This window comes from Monodon monoceros, unplaced genomic scaffold (genome assembly GCF_005190385.1).
Source record: "Monodon monoceros isolate NGI ecotype Baffin Bay Population unplaced genomic scaffold, NGI_Narwhal_1 Super_Scaffold_8, whole genome shotgun sequence".
NCBI lineage: Eukaryota > Metazoa > Chordata > Mammalia > Artiodactyla > Monodontidae > Monodon > Monodon monoceros.
The window spans coordinates 54,633,995-54,656,007 of NW_021703785.1; the positions used below are offsets into that span (position 1 = coordinate 54,633,995).

A 22,013-nucleotide genomic window follows, 5' to 3' on the forward strand; every position below is an offset into this window, starting at 1 on the left:
TGACCAAATGGGCCTCAAAGATTAAAACAAACAAAAAAGCTTTTGATGGAAAATATGTGGGTGGATAGTATGTTTCTATGGGTGGGTCTTGGTAACGGTTTGATTGTGCCTGGTTTTATCACCTGTTCAGATGAGAAGATTTTTGTCTTTTTGTAGCAGGAGATAGCCATTAAATAACCAGGAGAAGCCATTAAAAGCCATTGGTTATTTTATTTTTCATCAGGCAATTTTCAAGGTTTTTATTTGTTCGGTATTGTTTTTTTTTTTACACTGTGGTACATATGAGCAACTTTAATAGGCGATAAATGTACAGCAGTTAGACTTCACCTACATAGACATTTTTCCATTTTATGCTCTATGATCTGAAAAAAACCGCTTTTTGAATTGTATAAGATTTATGTCTACTGTAAACATTGCTTAATTTTTTGCTCTTGATTTAAAAGAAAAGTTTTGTTGAAATCGCTATTGAATATTGCAATCTATATAGTGTAATGGATGGCTTCCTTTGTCAACCTGATCTCCTGTGTTACCCATGTGTATTGTCTCCTTCTCCCTCAAGTGTACTTAATCTTTGCTTTCTTTGCACAATGTCTTTGGTTGCAAGTCATAAGCCTGAGGCAAATAAAATTCCAGTAATTTCCAAAAAAAAAAACAAAGAAACAAACAAAAAAACCTGAATGTAGAAGTTAAAGCTAAAAGTGTGAGTAATAATTCCAAGATAAATTTTAATTCACAATGATGTAAAATCATTAACAAGTTGATTTTTAAAGATCTGACTGATTCTGAAGTCAGCTTGAGGCAACAGTTCTAGATGAGACATGCATTGCCCTTCTCCTGAGCTTTGGCTCCAAGGCACACTCCCTTTTCCAGGTAACATCCTCCCTGAGCACAGATGGTTCTTACTCTCACGTAAAGTCTGGAACTCACTCTTACCAGAGATAATCTCTGACAGTGTAGATAGATATTGGAGGAGGGAACCCACAAAGAGCTAAAGAGAAAACATACTAGTAAGATCTAGGAAAGTGGGTGTAAGAATGTCTATAATTCAGGGCTGTGGGAGACGGGAAAAGCTATCACCAGCTACGCCAAACAAAAGTTTGCACTGCCTGGGCTGACACTTAGGATAGGGAAAGAAAGTTAGAGTTAAGGAAAGGACATACTGTCTATACTGTCTTTATCTTAAATAACCTGCCTTCCTCTTGGGCAGCACAAACTGAAATTTAGTTCATAAGCTTTGGTTTAACTGAGGCTTCCTCTGCTCCCTTCAAATCATCTTCTTTGCTGTCAGAGAAATAACTTATAAACTCATGAAGCACATCTGAATCACTCCTATAATCTGTTATGTCTTGGGCTGTGTCTACAATGAATATGCAAAAGGTGTCTGTGACGGAGAGCTAGAATACACACATTTGGGCAATAACTAAAAAGAAACAGGACTAATGTTTAAAAAACAACACTTCAGACATCACATGCTCAGATAAGTATCATATTTCTCAAAGTAATCATTTTGAGGACAGATGTTTGTTCAAAAAAATTATGAGTTCCTGTCAAAATATTTTAGAATTACCTTCACTGCCTATGATAAATATTTTTTTAACTTCCGCAATGTTGGCAAAATCATTATTAATCCTAAACCAGGATTCCTCAATCTTGACACTATTGACATTTTGTATTCAGTAATTCTTTGTGGTGGCGGGCTGTCCTGTACATTGTAGGATGTCGAGCAGCATCCCTGACCCCTATCCACTAGAAGCCAGTACCATCTCCCTCCCATCCCCATTCATGCCGATAAGAAACTACTCCAGGTATCTCCAAATGTCCCCAGGGAGGTAGAATCAACCCTGGTTGGGAACCACTGCTCTAAACTATGCTGTTTATAAATGATGCCTTAGTAGAACTTTTATCAATAAAAGGTTTAAATCTATAAAATACATGTTACTGAGTCAGGAAAGTGGTCAGATATATAGGAAAGAATTTTGCAAAACAAGAAATTAAGCAAATAAACAAAATCACCTTTTGGATAACAGTTGACTTAAAAAATAAAAGTCAGCTAACTAGAACACCACATTATCCTAATCATTATAGTTATTTACGATTCTGCAGTACTTTCACGCTTTTAATAAAAATTGCTATTCCTTTCTCACATAAAAAAAATAAGACATAAACCACCATAGCTTAATTGAGTCTAAACTGAAATTTATTTACTAACAGATATGAGTACAAATGCTCAATGGGTCTTGCCCAAATTTGGAAAACCATTTATGACCAATGGCTATTCAAACACTGAACAGAAAAATCACCGTAAGACTGAGAAATTCTAATTTGACTATCATTTGGTGCTTTCCAATTTCAATTTCATTAGGTTCTAGTCAGTTTGGAAATACCTAAACTGAAAAAATAAAGAATGTGGCTCTCCACTGAACTGACATTTTGGTTAGTTTTGAGTTTATTTCTGGAGTATACTCAAAATTATTTCAGGAATGTCTGCAATACCCTTTGGTGATTTGTTCACAAAACTTAAATAAAATAGTTCATAATACTATCTTTTAAAACACATTACAGTCTAATCACATGTGTATTCCAATTTGGTGTCTATAACATGGAAGAAAAAATTTCGGTTCAAGCTTACATAATCAAGCTATCATATTAAGGACAGAGCACCAATGTGTTGTCACATTACGGCTTCAGCATTTTAACCATATTTTTCTTCCTACTTATCCTTCAGGGAAAAAATAAGTTTGTTGAGTTAATCATCCATTATCAAATGAATGTTTGTGTCCACCCTCCACCCCAAATTTATATGTTGAGGCCCTAACCTCCAATGGGATGCCGGGAGGAAGGGAGGAAGGGAGGAAGGGAGGGAGGGAGGAAGGAAAAGAGTCATTTTGATTCACTGGACAAATGTTAAGTGAGTACCTTTTATGCTAAGCATTATTTTTGAAACTGAGGATACAGAAATGAAGAAGACAGACAAAATCACTAACAATAATGATGATTATAATAATATTAACAATAGCAGGTAACGTATGCTGTTACTATGTCCACAGCACTGTTTTAAGTGCTTTCGTATAATAACTCATTTCGTCTTCATGACGACAACCCTATGAGGTAACTGAGACAGAGAGAACTGAAAAACAGTCTGTCTTAGTTGCAGAGTCCAGGGGTAGCCCACCAACAACAAAGAAAGCCAATTTCAGCTAATTAATGCAACATACAAGTCTATACAACAGAGTAATGAAGTGTAAACTGTTAGGTCCAAAAAAAGTACATCGGGGGACTACATTAGGTGCTTGGTAAGGAAAGGGCCTTTACTAAGAAGATAGCTTTTGAGCCAAGAGCTGAAAATTTGAGGGAAGAGCTTTTCATGCTGAGGACTCAGCAACCATAAAGGAGGCAGGAGGGATGGTGATATATAAAAAGAACAGAAAGAAGACAAGTATAACTATGATTCATGGGAGAATGGAAAGTTCATGAGAGGGTCAGAAAGCAGGCAGGGGACAGAGGATATGGAGTCTTCTAGGTCATGATAAAAGTTCAGATTTTATTCTAAGTATAAAAGAAATCACTGGAGAGTTTTGGGCAGCGAAGTGTCATTCAGAAATTGAGCAACTTGCCTAAATAAATATGTAAGACAGAGAAAGAAAATGCTTCTGTGTGATGATTTGTTTTAGACCTAGTAGCTTGCTCTCCCTTTGCAGCAGGTGATAAATACTCCTCAGAAGGGGAATCATTTCTAACCGAATGATCTACAGAAACTAGAATACTTTTGTTGTGGGAATCTTTTGAAAGATGTCTCCTCCATAAATAAATGGTACTTGAAAAACAGATTTGATTCAAGCAAACTAGTAAGAAGTACATAATACAAGTAAATCTAAGCCAAGTACTAATAATTTTGGTTCAATTTCATTTTTGCATTTATGTAGAAATGAATTAATTTCAAAAACCTCAGTCTAAGAATGGAGAAGAATGTTAAGATAAGCATTATTAGCACATCCTTCAATGATATTCAAGTCCAGAATTATGTGCCATTTAATTACAATAATTTTTCAGAATCTGGTTCAAGAGGCTTACATGAACTTGTTCAATCCCATGACTTGAGGGAGCTAAAAACTGTACCTATTGTTGTGATCAAGAGTCAGAAGAGACAAATATCCAGTATCCCTGGCACATGGGGAGATTGTTTTTAAGCTCTAAGAGAGTTGGTATTCCAAATGCAATAAAGCCCAGAAACAATATACACCAGCATAACAAATATTAAGACAGCTGGCTCCTATCTTCTACCTGGTGGAAGAAGTTAAACTTATCACTTTCTCCTGGGACAGGATGGGGTGATGAGGAGATGGAGAGGCCCAGCCCCTGCCAAGAAACAGCAAGCAATCCAGTCTTAGGAAAGAGGGAGGTAAAGAACGGTTCTCAAGTCCCTAGTCCGACTTCTCAGACCCCAAATCTCCTCAGTCAGGCCAAGAAAATGGATGTCAAATAAGGGAGATTCTTGAAATCACTGCCACTGTCCTGGAAGTTCAATCCAGTCACAGGTCATTTAACTGTCAGTAGAAAATTACCACCAGATAACACCAAACCACAGCCAGACAGAGATGGATTTTGATAGTGTGGCTGGGTATCTGTTATTTCATTAATCTCATTACATACCACACAGTCCCATATTTTTACCAGATTAAACTTTTGGCCTTTGAATGCCATGTTATGCATTTCTGATTGGACCAATTATTAAACAGGGCTAAACTTCCCAACCACCCCCTGCTACTGAAAACCTCCCCGAAGAACAATTTTCCTCTCAAGTCTCTAATTCCATCAAGCATGACAGACAAAGGGTTAAGAGCACAATTTTTAGGAACATAAATACCACTTTAGATTTTGGCTGCAAAACAGGAGCTTTTCTGAGTTCAACAGATTTTCCCAATATCACACCTATAAAAGGAAGTCCAAGCCTTGATCAATTGGACTAAATGTAAATGGCTTTTTTGCCCCCTGATGAAGTTATTTTGATATTTATAGAACGATTTCATTTTTAACACGTCTACCATGAATTCAGTATATAATTATGTTCAGCTATATTACATATTTCTTTAAGTGTCTTAATTTTATATCCCTAGCCTAAATTAGTATTCATGTAAAAATACTTTTTAGGTCTATAGACAGGGCTCAATTAAATGCAGAAAAAAGACAATGCCTCAGACAAGCAACTCTCAATCTGAATACAAAGGTTCCACATTAATATTAAAAGATTTGCATATCCTTCATGATATTATTTGTGCTAATGTCGACTAATGGGAAAATATTATAAAAGATATTACAAATTCATCAATGTTTTTAAAGTCTGAATTTTAAAATTACATTATTCTCCTTTTTTCCTTTTAGATGGGATACTGGTATAGTGATTGTATTTTTTTTTTTTAAGTATGGTTGATTTACAACATTGTGTGAGTTTCTGGTGTACAGCAAAGTGATTCAGTTATATATATATACTGATTGTGTGTGTATATATATAGATATAGATAGTGATTGTATATTTTTAAGTGTCTTTCTCTTTTAGAGATATATACTAAAATATATACAGATGAAATGAAATAAGAAGTCTGGGATTTGCTTCAAAATAACACTGGATGGGGGGGTGGATAGGGGTACAGATGAAACTATGGATATATGAGGGTCATTATACTATTCTATTTTTATGTTGTGAAATGCTCCATAATAATGTTAATGTAACATTAACATGTAATTCTTCCATCCTCTATATATAACTGAGTAACACTGGTACATATTTACTCAAGAAACTATCAATTCAGTCTACAGAAATGCTTAGTTCACACATGGATTCCTCCCTGTCCTGTCCTTCATGGCCACAGAATAAGATTCACCAGTCCAGACCATGGTATTTGAACATGAATGGTAGATAATGAATAAATTAAAGAATTAATCCAATAGGCAATAGTCTTTGTCAAACACCTGAAACATTCTGATTTTAATTATTCAGATGTGTGCAATCACTGAAAGAAAATAAGACTGTCAATTTGGTGGTAATTTGCTTATTCTACTAAGCTGATGTCAAAGTCAGCAAGTTTTTTTTGTTTTGGTTTTTTGTTTTTGCGGTACGCGGGCCTCTCACTGTTGTGGCCTCTCCCGTTGCGGAGCACAGGCTCCGAACGCACAGGCTCAGTGGCCATAGCTCACGGGCCCAGCCACTCCGCGGCATGTGGGATCTTCCCGGACTGGGGCACGAACCCGTGTCCCCTGCATCGGCAGGCGGACTCTCAACCACTGCGCCACCAGGGAAGCCCAGTCAGTAAGTTTTGAATGATCACATCTGTCTTTAAAATCTGAGGAAGACTCATGTAGGCATTTATACTCTTATCAAGACATATTCAGGTAATTATAATAAAGTGATTTTAAAAAAATACAACAACTTACTATGCTCTTAATACTATCTTATTAAACCACAAAATTCTGCATTTTGATTAGTATTTTGATCAAAACATATTACCTATCATAAAACCATATTTAACCAGCAGAATGAACTATATGCACTTGTTAGCTAATTCCTCTGGTTAACTACTATCAAAAAAGTTTTTGTGTTTCCTTAGGCCCTTGTTCTTAAACTACACTAATATACTGGTCGTTCCTAATTCAGCAAAGAATATAGAATACAGATTTTCATTGATAAAGATGATATTAGAGGTCCACTGAAACACTGCTGAAATATCTAGTTTAGGATTATCTAGATACAGTAGGTTAGGAATACTGATACGAAATATTCCCTTCACAAGTGATCTTCTGACTAAATACCTAACTCAAACTTAATTTTCCTGTGAGCTCATATCTTCTAAAACAAATTACAGAATATAAATGGTTTAGCTGAGTTCTAAGTAATCAAGATTTTGCTGTTTTCTGTACCAAACAGGTCATAGAAAGTTTATTTTTAAAAGTATTACAGGAAATTGCTACATTCTCTAAAAGCAGAGTAATAAAATAAATCCATAAGGCATGTTTTTTTGGGATAAATAAGTGGTATGCAGGTTTTGATCAATGTTGCATAAATAAATCATTGCTGAGTAAAGTCTACCAGTCAAATTGTAAGACACTGATACAGAATTCCTTTAAGAACTATGGCCTGGAAACTACTCGCTTCAAAAGCAACTACATAACAGAATTTAGTGTTATTCAAATTAACAAATATTCTGGGAAGAGAGAATATTCTTAACTAGGTTGACATGGCCAATAAAGGTTTGGGATGAGAGTACTGAAATCCTCGATGCCAGATTAGTGGCAAAGGCCTAAAGAATGATTAATAACTCTTAAGAATTTTTGGAGAATGGGGAAATCATGAATTTTTCTGGGAGGATATGGACACTCTACTCCTCACGAAAACATACACGGGCAAATTTTAACTCACAAATCAGACCTCTAAAATCCAGGTTAGTAGCTCCTGGTGTAGAAAGTTGAAGAACTGAGACACAGAAGACAGGGAAAAGGACTTAAAGTCATAGGATCATGTGGCTTTGTTACATCATTTGTCTCACATGTATGCATATGCATTTGGGAACCACCCTTTAAGAAATGTAAGCAATCCCCTATATCCAATAGGCCTAGTAAGTCTTACTTTACTTGGAAGGGAGAAAAACAATCCATATTTGGAAAGATATTATTTTATACACACATGATTACTCTATTACTTCCACCTGTAGTAACAAAGTTTCTGACAAGATTTTTGTTCACTGCTGCATCATCAATGTTTAAAGTGTCCACCACACACTAGGTATTCAGTAACCTAATAAATAATAAACGTATTAGCATACTTTCACTTAAGCACAACACATCCTGATAACCAAAATACTCCCAATAAACCCATTATAACATCTAAATTAATATTAAATGGCAATTTTCTCCAAAAGGAATTTAGATACTAACCTTTAATTACATACCCCAGAATCTGAAAGCAGTGACAAAGATTCTTAAATATACTGTTTGGCTTTAGAATTATTCTTTATTCACAGTAATGGAGATAAATTAAATTAATGAATCTGCCTTAAAAAAAAAACACCTGGAAATCAAATCAACTCCTCCTAAATCAAAATGCCCCCTTTCAACCTTGTCAAATATGGCTTTAGAACTCCAGTGACAATCAGGTACCCATGCAGTCCTTCAGTAATCTGCTGCTTAGTTTCCTTAGAGACAAGAAATAAACCAAGTTCAGATTTTTCTGTACACTGAGCAACAGGTGAATCTTAGGCATACCTTACTACTCCTGGTAGAGATGGCCAGGGAGAAAAAAATGGAAAATGAAGAATCAATCTCTGTAATATTCAATTCCTCATAATATAAAATGTGTTACCATTTCAGTGGTGAACTACCCAGGGATATAAGTTAAGAATCACTTCTCAAAGATTTCTGGGTCAAAATAACAAAACAAGAGCACCAAGAACCATTAGAGAAGAATAAAGACTTCTTAAAATGTAAATCAGCAAGAACATTTAACATAATTTATATCTGATTTACATGTCATTTTCAAAAACAAACCTACCAGATTGAATAAGATAAAGAGTGTATTTTAGGAAAATATGTTCAAGAATTATGGATGCTCCAGTTAACCAGTTTTTATTGCTCCAGTAAGACATAATAATGTTGCTAGGTCCTAGCAACAGCTGACAGAATCATTCTGGTTCTTCTAAGTCACCACAGGGAGGACAGAAAAAAAAATTGATTCATCTAAATAAGTTAGACAAGATGATCTCTTACCAAGACAAAGAAAGGGCTAAGCTTATCACCAAAATCTTTTTTGGGGAAAAGACTGGGTTTTGTTGAACTTATATATCATAAAACTATTATCAGCTGCTTACTGGATGGATAATTTATCCTGAATGATCGCAACATAAAAAAAGGCCATTTAAGAAAAGTCCATAGCAAACATCATTCTCAATGGTGAAAGACTGAAAGCTTTTCCTATAAGGGACAAGGCAAGGATGCCCACTCTCACCACTTTTATTCAACACAGTATTGGAAGTCCTAGCCAGGGCAATTAGTCAAAAAAAAATTTAAAAAGGCATCCAAGTTGGAAAGAAAAAAGTAATTATCTCTACTTGCAGATGGCATGATCTTATATGTAGAAAACCCTATACATTCCACAAAACAAAACAAACTGTTAGAACTAACAAATGAATTCAGCAAAGTTGCAGGATGCAAAATCAGCACACAAAATCAGTTGTGTTTCTATACAACAATGAACAATCTGAAAAGGAAATTTTAAAAAACAATTCCATCTACAATAGCATAAAAAAGAACAAAATAAAGCATAAAAATTACTTAATGTAAAAAATACTTAGGAATAAACCTAACCAAGGAGGTCAAAGGCTTGTATACTGAAAACTACAAAACACTGCTGAAAGAAATTAAGATACAAATAAACAGAAAGACATTCCATGCTCAAGGACTGGAAGATTTAATACGGTTAAGATGTCCATATCATCCAAAGAGATCTACAGATTCAATGCAATCCCTATCAAAACCCCAAAGATAGTTTTTGCAGAAATATAAAAATTCATCCCAAATTTATAAGGAATTTCAAGGGAACTCAAATAGCCAAAATAATTTCAAAAAGTAATAACAAAGAGGATTCATGCTTCTTGATTTCAAAATGTATTATAAAGCCACAGTAATCAAAACAGTGTGGTGCTAGCAGAAAGACAGACAAGCAGACCAATGGAGTAAAAGAGAGCCCAGAAATATATCCTTGCATATATGGTCAAATGATCTTCAAGGGTGCCAAGAACATTCAAAGGGGAAAGGAGAGATCCTTCAAAAAATGGTGCTGGGAAAAGTGGTTTTCTACATGCAAAAAAATGAAGTTGGACCTGTATCTTACACCACATACAAAAAATTAACTCAAAAGGCATTAAAGACTGAAATATAAGATCTAAGACTTTAATAAAACTCCTACAAAAAAACATAGGGAAAAATCTTCATGACATTGGAGTTGGCAATGATTTCTTGGATACGACACCAAAATCACATGCAACAAACATAAAATTGACAAAAATACCTCATACTTTAAAAACTTCTGTGCATCAAAAAACACTATCAAGAGAATGAAAAGGCCACCTACGACAAGGGAGGAAATATTTGCAAATCATATATCTGATAAGGGGTTAACATCCATAATTATAATGGATTCCTATAATTCAACAACAAAAATCAAATGGACTCAATTAAAAAATGTGTAAAGGAGGGCTTCCCTGGTGGCGCAGCGGTTGAGAGTCCGCCTGCCGATGCAGGGGACACGGGTTTGTGTCCCGGTCTGGGAGGATCCCACATGCCACGGAGCGGCTGGGCCCGTGAGCCATGGCCGCTGAGCCAGCGCGTCCGGAGCCTGTGCTCCGCAACGGGAGAGGCCACAACAGTGAGAGGCCCGCGTACGGCAAAAAAAAAAAAAAAAAAAAAATGCGTAAAGGATTTAAATAGACATCACTCCAAAGATGATATACAAGTGGCCAAAAAGCAATGAAAAGATGTTCAACATCATCAATCATCAGCGAAACCAAATCAAAACCACAGTATCAACTCATACCAGTTAGGATGGCTACTATCCAAAACACAGAAAATAAGTGTTGGTGAGGATGTGAAGAAACTGGAACTCTTGTACACTGTTAATGGTGTACAGCAGCTTGTATGGAAAACTGTATGAAAGTTCCTCAAAGAATTAAAAATTAAACTACCATATGATCCAGCAATCCCACTTCTGAGTACATTGCCAAACAAACTGAAAGAAGGGTCTTGAAGAGATGTGCACACCCATGTTCATAACAGCACTATTCACAATAGCCAAGAGGTGGAAGCAACCTATACGTTCATCAGCAAATGAATGGATAAACAAAACGTGGTATATAATGGCATATTATTCAGCATTAAAAAGGAAAGTAATCCTGTTACATGCCACAACATGGATGAACCTTGAAGACCTTATGCTAAGTAAAATAAGCCAGTCACAAAAAGACAAAATGATTTCATTTATATGAGGTATCTAAAGGAGTCAAAATCAAAGAAACAGAAAAGTAGAACGATGTTTACTATGGACTGGGGAGCCGGGGGATAGGTGGGGGAGTGAAAAGGAGTTGTTTAAGGGTTATAGAGTTTCAGGTTTGTAAGATGAAAAGGTTCTGAAGATCTATTTCATGTCACTGTGAATATACTGTATATACATATATATAGTATATATATATAAAAAAACACTACCAAATTGACATTTAAAAATGGTTAAAATTAAGAAATTTTATGTTTTTTAAATCATAATGATTTATATGTTTTATAAACATATTAACATTGATTGAAGTATTGATATTTCAATATGGTAAGTATTAAATACTTATACATAGTTCAAAAACACTAAGTAATCCATTGTAGTAATGCCTAAAAGCTTCTGAATAGTAGTTTAGATTCTAAGAAAGTAAGATTATTAAAAATATACAATCCTACTTACCTTGGCTTGTCTCTTTTTTCTCTTTGTCTTTCAAAATCTCGTCCTCTGTCCTTTCCATCTCTTGGTTTTTCTTCTATCCTGTCTTTTACTTTATATTTTTCTTTATATTTTTTCCCCAGAGCAATATCTTCCTGTATAGGAGGGGGTGGGCTAGGAGTACGAGGTCCTTTCTTCTTACTTTGGTTGCTTTTTGAATTCCTGAAGGTAACACAAAGCTATCAGAAGTCTAAAGACTTTTAGAAGGTCAAATAAATATTTTTTTCATTTTAACAAAGCACTTTTAAAAAATGGTAGCATTCCTTTTAATAACTTGCCATTTACTATTTTATATACTAGCAATCAATATCAAAAAAAATTTACTTGCTACCTACTTCATTAATACTGCTTATTATATAATTTTAAAGGGTATATTTCTGAGAAAATAAGAGGTGGAGTAGGAAGAGATTCTTTCAGGAAGGAAAATATCATAAAATAAAACAACTGCATGAACTGAATTTTTTTTTTTAAAGCTTATTATAGAAAAGAAGATGAAAAAGTAAAAATCACCTATAATTCCATTACCCAAGTATAGCCAATGTTAACATCTTGGATATATGTCCACACTTTTTCCATGTCTCTTTCCCTTCTTCCCTCCCTGCCACCCCATACACACAGTCATAATACAGTGTTTTGTAAAATTTTTTGTACTAAATATAGCATGGGTATCTTTCTATAACAAAAAAGTGGATTATTTTAATTTTTTTTGCGGTACACGGGCCTCTCACTGTTGTGGCCTCTCCCGTTGCGGAGCATAGGCTCTGGACGCACAGGCTCAGCGGCCATGGCTCACGGGCCTAGCTGCTCTGCAGCATGTGGGATCTTCCCGGACCGGGGCACGAACCCGTGTCCCCTGCATCAGAAGGCGGACTCTCAACCACTGCGCCACCAGGGAAGCCCAAAAAAGTGGATTTTGATAATTATTCTTATGGACTGTACAGAATTTCCTTTAATAGATATGCTCCATAACTTCTTTAAACAATTTCACATTGATAAGTTTTTCAGGTGGTTTCCATGTTTTCAGCAGTATAAAGAACAATTACATCAACTATAAATGAAACCTTAAGCACTGTTAGTAAATATTCTTTTAAATCTTTGTTTTAAATCTTAAACATTCATTTAAATCTTTCCCAACTCTTAGATTACAGAGATTGATCCTTTAAATTGTAGAATTTTGTATTTCACGGTTAATCTACCTGGGATTGTTTTTTTGGGTCTAGACTATCCTCTTTAAAAGTTGGCATTTAAAAGCATTTTATCTAAATGCTATAACTTTGAGCCTTTACACATTACAAATTGTCTGTCTTTACTTCATACCCTGACAACAGTTTGAGCATTTTGGTGTCATATCCTTTTCCCTCAGAGCTCTATAAATACTGTTACAATATTTTGTGGCATTTAGTGTTTTGGATGAAAAGTCCAAAGAGAGTTAATTTCTTTTCCTATGCAGGTTACCCAGCTTTTCTGCCTGTATGCATTATTATATTATTCCTTGCAAACTAAAAGTTTCATCAAGATAAGCATACCTTCTCTTTTTTTAACCTTTTCTATCACTCAGTGTGCTGCTTCAGTCTGAAACCCTAGTCTTTTACTCACTTTTTTTTCTATTTTTATTTCATCAATTCTCCATGTGACCCGAGTCTCTCTGGTTTGCTTTATTATAGTTACTGCATCTCCTAGATCACTCCTCCATTGTTTTCCATTATTCCATCTCTCCTTTTGCTTTCCAATATCTTAAAATATTGGAAATATCTTAAATGTGTTTTCAAATTCAGTAAATTTTCTTTTAGGTTGCACTCATTCTACTAATATTAAATTTGGCAATCTCTTTATTCTGCTATTTCCAGTTTTAAAAATCATTTTTCATCCAAAATATTTTTGTTCACAGATTGCTTTTATTTTCACGATCAACTGCCCTCAACAGATCAATCAATATCCTCTCAAATCATATTAAAATTCTGAATTAATTTCTTATTTAAATTTGTTCCTGTTTTCTGCAACATTGAATGTTCAGCCTGGTACGGAGTTTTTAAGTAGCCCTTTCTCTTCAAACATCTGGTAAGTTTTCATCAGCTACTTATTTCACTAGTTATTGATATTTATAAATGACAACTTAAGCCAAAATCCTAGAACTTACTTCCTGTGACCTAGAGTTCTCTAATCCCAAGATGCCTTAGCTGTAAAAAAGGTAATGGATAGTATCTTCCTCAAAATTGCTGGTAAGATTAAAAACAGATAAAAGCAACTGACTCATAGCAGGTATTCAGAAAATTTACCTCTCTTAGTCCTTATCCCTACTTCTTATTGTCATAGATAGGGTCAACCATCTAGCAAATCAGAAGTTATTAAAATATGACCAAATCTACTTTTCATCTTTGTCTTCTGCCAAAACGATTATTAGTTACATATCTCACTGCATATTTATGAAGTGACTCAAATTTTTAATGTATTTAACAGATAAGTGATGTCTACATTTCTACATATTTTTCCACTTAAAAGACACACACTGATCGATAATTGGTAGATAGTATCAAAAATTACTTAAAAAACCATTTTCAAGATAAAATGATAGAGAAGTTCTTGACACAGACTGTATTTTCACATCATTGCCTGTGACAGAAACTAGCTAGGTGTTTACTACACTTTTGTCCTGGCCATACTGTTGAACCATACTGTCTAGACTGTTCTGAAGTTAGATGTGGCCAAATGACCGAGCTCTGGCCAAAAAGAATGTGAGTGAAAGTGATGTACACCACTTCCAGGCCTAACTAATAAGACTCTCATACTCCAGGTAATTGTAAACTATGTAACTAAATAAGTGCAATACTCTTAATTTTTTTCTTCTTTGGTGTCCTCAAAAACCTAAGAAAGTAAAGCCATGGTCAGAAGGAGCCTAGGTACTGAAGCTGCATGTATAGAAGAGTCACCTATTAATCAGAAACACCCACTTCTTACTTGAGTGAGAAATAAACTTCTGTTGTGTTAAATTCACATTCTGGGATTAAGCTATTATAACCACCAGGATTATGCCAGTACACTCACTAAAGTGAAGAATTTCTTCAAATACCTTAAAAAATATATGTAGTTGGAAAACATAGTTGTGTTACAGAGTTTGCAAGTAACTTCCAACAGAATGGGCTGAAGTTGATTTTGTGCATTCTGAAGTCAACAAGATCTTTCAACATTTTTTTTTTAAGTCAAATGATTATCCTTTAGTGGCAAAGAGCCCACTTCCTATTTGTGGCACACAGCTCAATTGTCTACTTCTATCACTTTTAGAGCCTTTTTCTCTCTCTCCCCAAAACTTATTTTTTTTGAATAGCTTTTGACATACTTCACATGTTTCAGCTTAAAGCTTTCCATCAGGCTCTCTCTCACAATAAATGTCTAAGAAAACTGCCAATTTTCACAGAGAAGTGTGAGTCTTAATTTGTCTGTGATTATCTCTGTCTACTCAATATGATAATCACGTAAAACCAAGGAGTTTGTTTACCTGACTGTCACCTCAGTTGATTTACTGGCATTGGCTGCAACATTCCATTGAATTTTAACTGAAATTCCAATCCTTAACTTGTTGAATGTATTCAGTTTATAGTATGATCCACAATGTAACTAAAAGTTGATGGTCTGACCCACTCTAGGCAATGTAAACTGCACAACTACAGAAATGCTATACCCAATTCAGTGTTTTCTTTGTACCTTTAATGTACTGTTTTCCAGATCCTTCTGCTTCTATTATTAAATTAATGGTGCATCTTAAAGTCAATATCTTATAATACAGAAATATAGTAGTTAAATCAATGTAATTATTCATGCTCAATATTCATCAAAGGGTAAGTGAGTTACTAACAAAGCAGTAAGAGAAGGCTACATGAAAACGAACAGGATGAAACTAACCCTTCATCTAAATAGTTATAGAAACTTTCTATGAAGAGATTAAGTTTTGAAGATTTTATAAATATTTAGAAAGGATTAGAAAATGAAAAGGAGTATTTCTGGTATGCTGGCGGTTTTTTGGGAAATGAATGGAATTGAGGGAAAATTATATAATTGGTTAGTCATATCACTGTATAGTTCAACTTCTTTCATATCTCTTTATTCAATCTTAGGCACAAAGGAGAGAATCAAGTCAACTGTACAGAGTGCCTTATTACAATACAAAGCTCTTTGCAGAGTAGGTGCTGTGGGGAGATAGAACAGTGAACCATGAAGACTGCAATCTTCAAGGAGCTTAAATTTAATAGAGGTTGTAAAACATATGTGCCACAGCTAAAATATAATGCAAATAGCAATTAGTATTAAGTGAGAGGTATAAATAAAATCTGATATATAAAGGGAACAGAAATTATGTTCAGTAAGGAGAAATGGGAAAACTTAATGGAAAGACAGAATTTGAGCTAGACATTGACGGACTGAAGGTGATGAGTGTAGGAAGAAGGCTGGACGAAAATATGGACAAGAGTGGAAAGAGTGGAAAGATCAAAGTATGAATGTTATTCTAAAAAATCTGAATTTCAGTCAAACTACTAAATTTTTCAATGGCGTAATAAATTAATTGTAATTGTTATTTTAAGATTTCTCTCACAACATCTGTAAAGTGAAGGGTTAGGGCAGCTGAATGAAAATGTTTATATGTGTGGCAGAATGGACACTAGATAAACAGAGTTAATAGGATGATATAATAAACTAGGTAAAAAGTAAATGGAATCTAGAATAGGGTTAAAGCCTCTAGAAACTAGAGGGAGACAACTATGAGTTTCATTATGGGTTCAAACAGACATTTGCCAACTGGTCAAATATTGGGAAGAGGTTTTTAGTTTAGCCTTTTTCTTAAATAATAAATTAGTGTATGTCCTTTAATAAAATTTAAATAGTCCACAGTGACATTAAATGAAAAGGTATCTCCTGCCTTATTCTCAACCCCTCAATGTAATTTATTTCTATCTTTATTCTTTCAATTGACTACTACAATAATTCTAAATAATATATTCATACTGCTTCATACATACTATAAAGAATTTAATCTCTTGATCATGTACACAAGGAGACAAGAAGAATGTTCATTGTGCATAATCTGTAAGAGCTAAAACCTGAAATCAACTTAAACGTTCAACAAAAGAAAAGTAGATAAATACATAAATACTAATATGAAAGAACTACAGCTACATATATCAATATAGATAAATGTAAAAAAATGCTAAGTGAAAAAGTTACAGAAGAAAAGTTGTATCTATATTAAGATTAAATAGATGAAAGTAATACTATATATTGTAAGATAATACGTATTATGGAAGTATAAACACACATGCATAGGTATCATAAACAACAAATTCAAGAGGGAAGGACCAGAAATATAGTTGTTTATTTCTTAAAAAATAAAAAGCTCTGAAGCATATACAGATGTGACACAGACCTTTGCTTTATTGTTCTCTATAATTTTCTTTTAAATGGAAACTTTTCACACTTTTTTCTTAGACGAAAAAAGTTTACATTAAATACTGAATGTATTAAAAGTATCTTTATGTAATCTACCAAGTAATTCTTTTGAATATCACTTCAGAAAAAGCTATTTCATTCTGGCACTATTTATCACCCTACTGACCTCTGCTGGTCCAGCAAGGGAGAGGATACTGCAGTTGTCTTCCTGTCTTTCTTGCTAGTTGAAGATGACGACTTAGGGCTTGATTTTCGCTTTGGAGATTTGCTAGACTTTCTTAGAGAAGGTGATGGAGATAACTTTGATCTAACCACTTCTGGTGAAACCTTCCAAAAGAATTCAGTAACTCAATTCAGAAACTCTTCCAATCAGGGTTGTTATAATCAGACAACAAAGCACGTGTTTTTAAATTATACCAAACTTCAGATGAAGTATTAAGTGTTATGATAGCGACCACATATTAATATTAGTCTGGCTCCTGAACCTATGCTGTTAACCAATACTAACTGCCCCAACATAACACTAACATCAATAAAGCAAACTAAAATTATGAAATTTCAAAATCTCCTCAGAAAAAAAAATTATATTCAAATATATTGTATCTTTCTACTCTTTAAAAAAGAAACAAGTATTCTAGAAATAGCATGGGCCTAAAAACCAGATGTATATAGATTCAAGTCCCATTTTACATTAGCTGGTGACTCCAGGCAACAGAAACTCAGTTTTGTTTATTCAATAACAAATATATGTCCTATTTATCTAATAGAGAAATGTGAAGATTAATTAACATATGTGAAGTATCGATATCCTAATACAACTTAAGATGTAGCAAGCAGCTAATGAGTTCTCTGATCAATACTCATTTTGATGTTAATTACTAACAAATTTCAATAAATAGCATACCTCCTTTTTAATAATAATTTCTTCTCTTTTCTCCATGTTTTCTTGTTCCAGCTTCATTAATTCCCTCTGTATCTTTTGACGCTTCATTTCCAATGACAACTCATGAACATAATCATAATTAATATCTCCATTGTCAGAATCTTTAAAATAAAAGTTCCATTACTTGTCGGAAACTATAATTATCTATACCAAAAATTAGAGAAAAAATTTCAACTATTTTTTATACAAATTAAAATGGTAGATTCTTTAACAAGAACAACATACTTCAAAAAGATAAAAGAAATATACACTGTTTCTATAAAGAATTAAAACCAATATGGCTAATTTCTTTATGAAAACAAACATTTTTAAGGTTCCTGGGTTTTCTGGAAGTGATTTTGGGCTGTTTGGGTTTTTGGTTAGGAGACGGAATTTTTAAAAGATACAATTAGGGCTTCCCTGGTGGTGCAGTGGTTGAGAGTCCTCCTGCCGATGCAGGGGACGTGGGTTTGTGCCCTGGTCCAGGAAGATCCCACATGCCGCGGCGCGGCTGGGCCCGTGAGCCATGGCCGCTGAGCCTGCGCGTCCGGAGCCTGTGCTCCGCAACGGGAGAGGCCACAGCGCTGAGAGGCCCGCGTACCACAAAAAAAAAAAAAAAAAAAAAAAAGATACAATTAAAACACTCAGCTATAAATTCTAAGCATTAAAGGCACCAAAGCCTTCAATATTTCATGCTGCATATGATATGATTATCTTCTTCATTTTCTTAAAGACTCAGTATTAAATTAAGGTCACATTAGGTGTGCAATACTGTTTCCATAGTTTTGTTGCTTTTTTAAAATTAATACCCTAAGTAATTTGTATCTAAAAATAAAGTTAAGTAATTTTAATACTAATGTGTACATGAGCTAATTTCTGAAGGATCTATAACATTTTCATTATAAGTGATTTGTACTAGTTTCTTAGACTAGAACTGTCCATCTCTTCAATGGACCTGATAGCATGTATCTATTTCTATTCATCCTTTCCAAGGAAAAGAATCTGAGGGTTGGTTTGGGTGGGGAAAGAGTGGTGTGAAGAGCTATTTCATTACAACATGTAGTTTTCAGAGGCTCCTGGCACTGCTACCTATTTGCTAATAATGCCAAAAGCCTGGAGGAGGAAATTTCACTGACTTCTATTCTAACACATGAACACGCTGGGCTTGACCGATTATAAACTGAGGTGCCTTCTCAAGCTATACTTTTAGCACTTAAGATCATCACTTCTTAACCTGGGGTAGAGAAATAAAATGAAGAACTAAAAAATAAAGATAAGGAGTCCTACCTGATTGCTTAAAGCACAAAACAAACGGACATCATTGGCATGTACAGGTAAATACATTAGAATGAAAACTATCCATTCATGCTTGGGGACTAAGAGGGTAATTACATATCTTATTATCTGTGTCACAGAACTTGATTACTCATCTTATACTGGATGATAATTCCTCAGTAAATACATAACACTGACTAAATCATGCTTTTCAGTCAGCAAGCAATTACTAAATATTTATGGGCATGCAGTTTTTACTACACAAAATAATTAAAGATACTGAATTTAATTAAATGAATAGTGGCTATCTCTAGTTACGATTTTACACTCCGTTGAGACACTTTACATCAGTGAATAGTAGGGTTCGATGATCCGGTTTGTTGTGTTCTTAAATTATTAACAGATAAAATTTCATTACCAAATACTAAGGGTAAAACAAAGGAAAGGGTAATTAATTGAGAAGAATGATTTACAGTGTTTCTGAAGGTATTATCAATAATGTTCTGCTCATCTAAAAACTGCTCTCTGGGAATATCACCCATACAGAACACATGTAAAAAAATGACAAATTGGCTTTCAGTCTTTAATCCCTAACCACTCAACCAAGGGAGAAGTGCGGGTAGGGGGAGACCTGAGCAGTTAAAATATATGTCGAAGTCAAGGTACTATAGCTAATATATTTTGCTTAGAGGGAAAGCTCTCAAGTCTTCACTCAGAAACTACTTATTCTAACTTTATGCATATCTGTTATAATCAAACATAAGATGTTTTCCCAATCTATAAGAGATGGGCTATGAAGTAGGCACAATGCAACTGACAGTCTGACAAAAGAAAAATCAGAAAGCACAGAACGTTAGGAGAGGACTCAAAAACAGAGTCTGAGGAGGGGAGGGATAAATTGGGAGATTGGGACTGACATATACACACTATTATATATAAAATAGATAACTAAAAATAACCTGCTGTATAGCACAGGGAACTCTACTCAGTACTCTGTAATGGCTTACACAGGAAAAGAATCCTTAAAAAAAAAAAAAGGAGTGGATATAGGTATATGTATAACTGAATCACTTTGCTGTATACCTGAAACTAACACAACACTGTAAATCAACTATACTCCAATAAAATTTTATTTTAAGAAAGGAGTCAAACCATTTAATAAGTTTAGAAAATGTCTCTCGTATCTTACAGCTTAAGGTTATCATTACAATTACCTTAGAATCATCTATATGAATCAGCTGTTATAAATCATCAGGAAAATATTAAATATAATTAGAATGGCACATTTAACAGGCAGAGATTTTTTAAGAATATGTAACAAAAATACATCTAGTACATAAGGTTGACATTCTTTATATATAAAGAACTCTTACTAATTAAAAGAATGGGCAAAGGACATGAACAAATATAAACACAAAAAGAAACACAAATGATATATAAATAAGCCTTTTTCATGTATTAAAGAGCCATTTTTTCCCTAATTATAATATTTGGTACTGGCAAAGGCACAGATAACAGGCATGTTCATTCTTTGGAGGTAGCAATGTAAACTAATATTTCTAGCCTGGAAAATAATTTGGCAGTATGGGTAAAAGCTTTAAGAACATTCATACCCTTTAATATGACAATTTTACTTCCAGCAATCTACTGTATGCAAGTAATCATATTCAATAGATATAAAAATAAGCCTTTATATTTATACTCTTCTACACACATTGCCCCATAGAAAGATTTTTCCATGTCATACACAAAGGTAAAACATCTTCATTTTAACATCTGCAAAGCATTTCATGATATGAACATATCACAGTTTAACCATTTTCCTTCTGACATTTACTTTGTTTTCAATAGTTTGCTATTATAAACAAGACTTCAATGAACATTTTGATACCTACCTTAGTTTACAGGAGCAAGTATTTTTTTTAGAACAAACTAGATTTGCTGGACAAAAGGTAAGTATGATTTTTATTTTTAATATTGCAGAATTATACTCCAAAATAGCTTTACCAATGTAAACTTCCACTTGATGATACTAGTAGTTTTCATTTCTGCCAATCTGATGGGTGAAGAATGCTATCTCTCTTTCCACTGACATTTCCCTGTAGTAAGGCTGAGCATTTGTTGTCCATTTCTATTTCCTCTATGAATTTCGTAACCAATTTTTGTTTCTCTTCCCTATTTTCCAACTGGACTATCTTTTTCTTATATATTTGTGGAATTTCATTATAGGTTTATACAGTGCTTTTATTATATGGTTACACATTACACACGTCAAATACTTTCTTACAGTGATCTATTTTTAATAGATCACTTGCGTGTTTAGTTTCACAAAAAATTTTGAATCCTTATATAATCAAATCTTTTACAGCTTCTGGATTTTATGCTTTATTTTAGGAGGATGTACATACCACCAAGATTGCCAAAATATGTTCATTCATTTTCTCCTCTACTGAAATGATACTTTTGCTTTTTATATTACTGCACTGGTTCTTATGGTAAACAAATATGATAAATTTAGGGAACCAAATAAAAACAAAGACTTGGGAGTGGGGAGCTGGAAACACAGAAAGCAATCCGATAATGAAAAGTTTTGTAGGTACAAAAGAATTTGTACTTGATCCTCAAGGCAATGGGAAATCAGAGAATTTTAAATAGGGGAATGAAATGAACCAATTTATTCTTTTAAAAGCTCACTCTAACTCAGAGAATGAGAGAGGTATTTGCAATACATATATCTGATGAAGATCTCATATTCAGAATATATAAAGAATACTCAATTAAAAAAACAGTAACACAATAAAACAGTAGGCAAAAGTCGAGAGTAGAATTTATAAAACAGGTTGTACAATGGCCAAA

The 22,013-nt window shown here is 34.1% G+C and overlaps 1 protein-coding gene across 4 annotated transcripts in view; it reads right to left on the reverse strand.

Annotated features, from left to right (window-relative positions):
- The window catches only part of ZC3H13 (zinc finger CCCH-type containing 13), a 93,458-nt gene that overhangs the window by 38,525 nt on the left and 32,920 nt on the right, over positions 1-22,013 (reverse strand). For all 4 annotated transcript variants that reach the window (XM_029210075.1, XM_029210077.1, XM_029210076.1 and 1 more), the window contains exons 6-8: positions 17,865-18,004; positions 17,127-17,287; positions 11,489-11,686 (exon numbers count right to left, since the gene is read on the reverse strand). In XM_029210075.1, the coding sequence (XP_029065908.1) occupies positions 11,489-11,686; positions 17,127-17,287; positions 17,865-18,004 (499 nt within the window). The remainder of the gene's footprint in view (positions 1-11,488; positions 11,687-17,126; positions 17,288-17,864; positions 18,005-22,013) is intronic.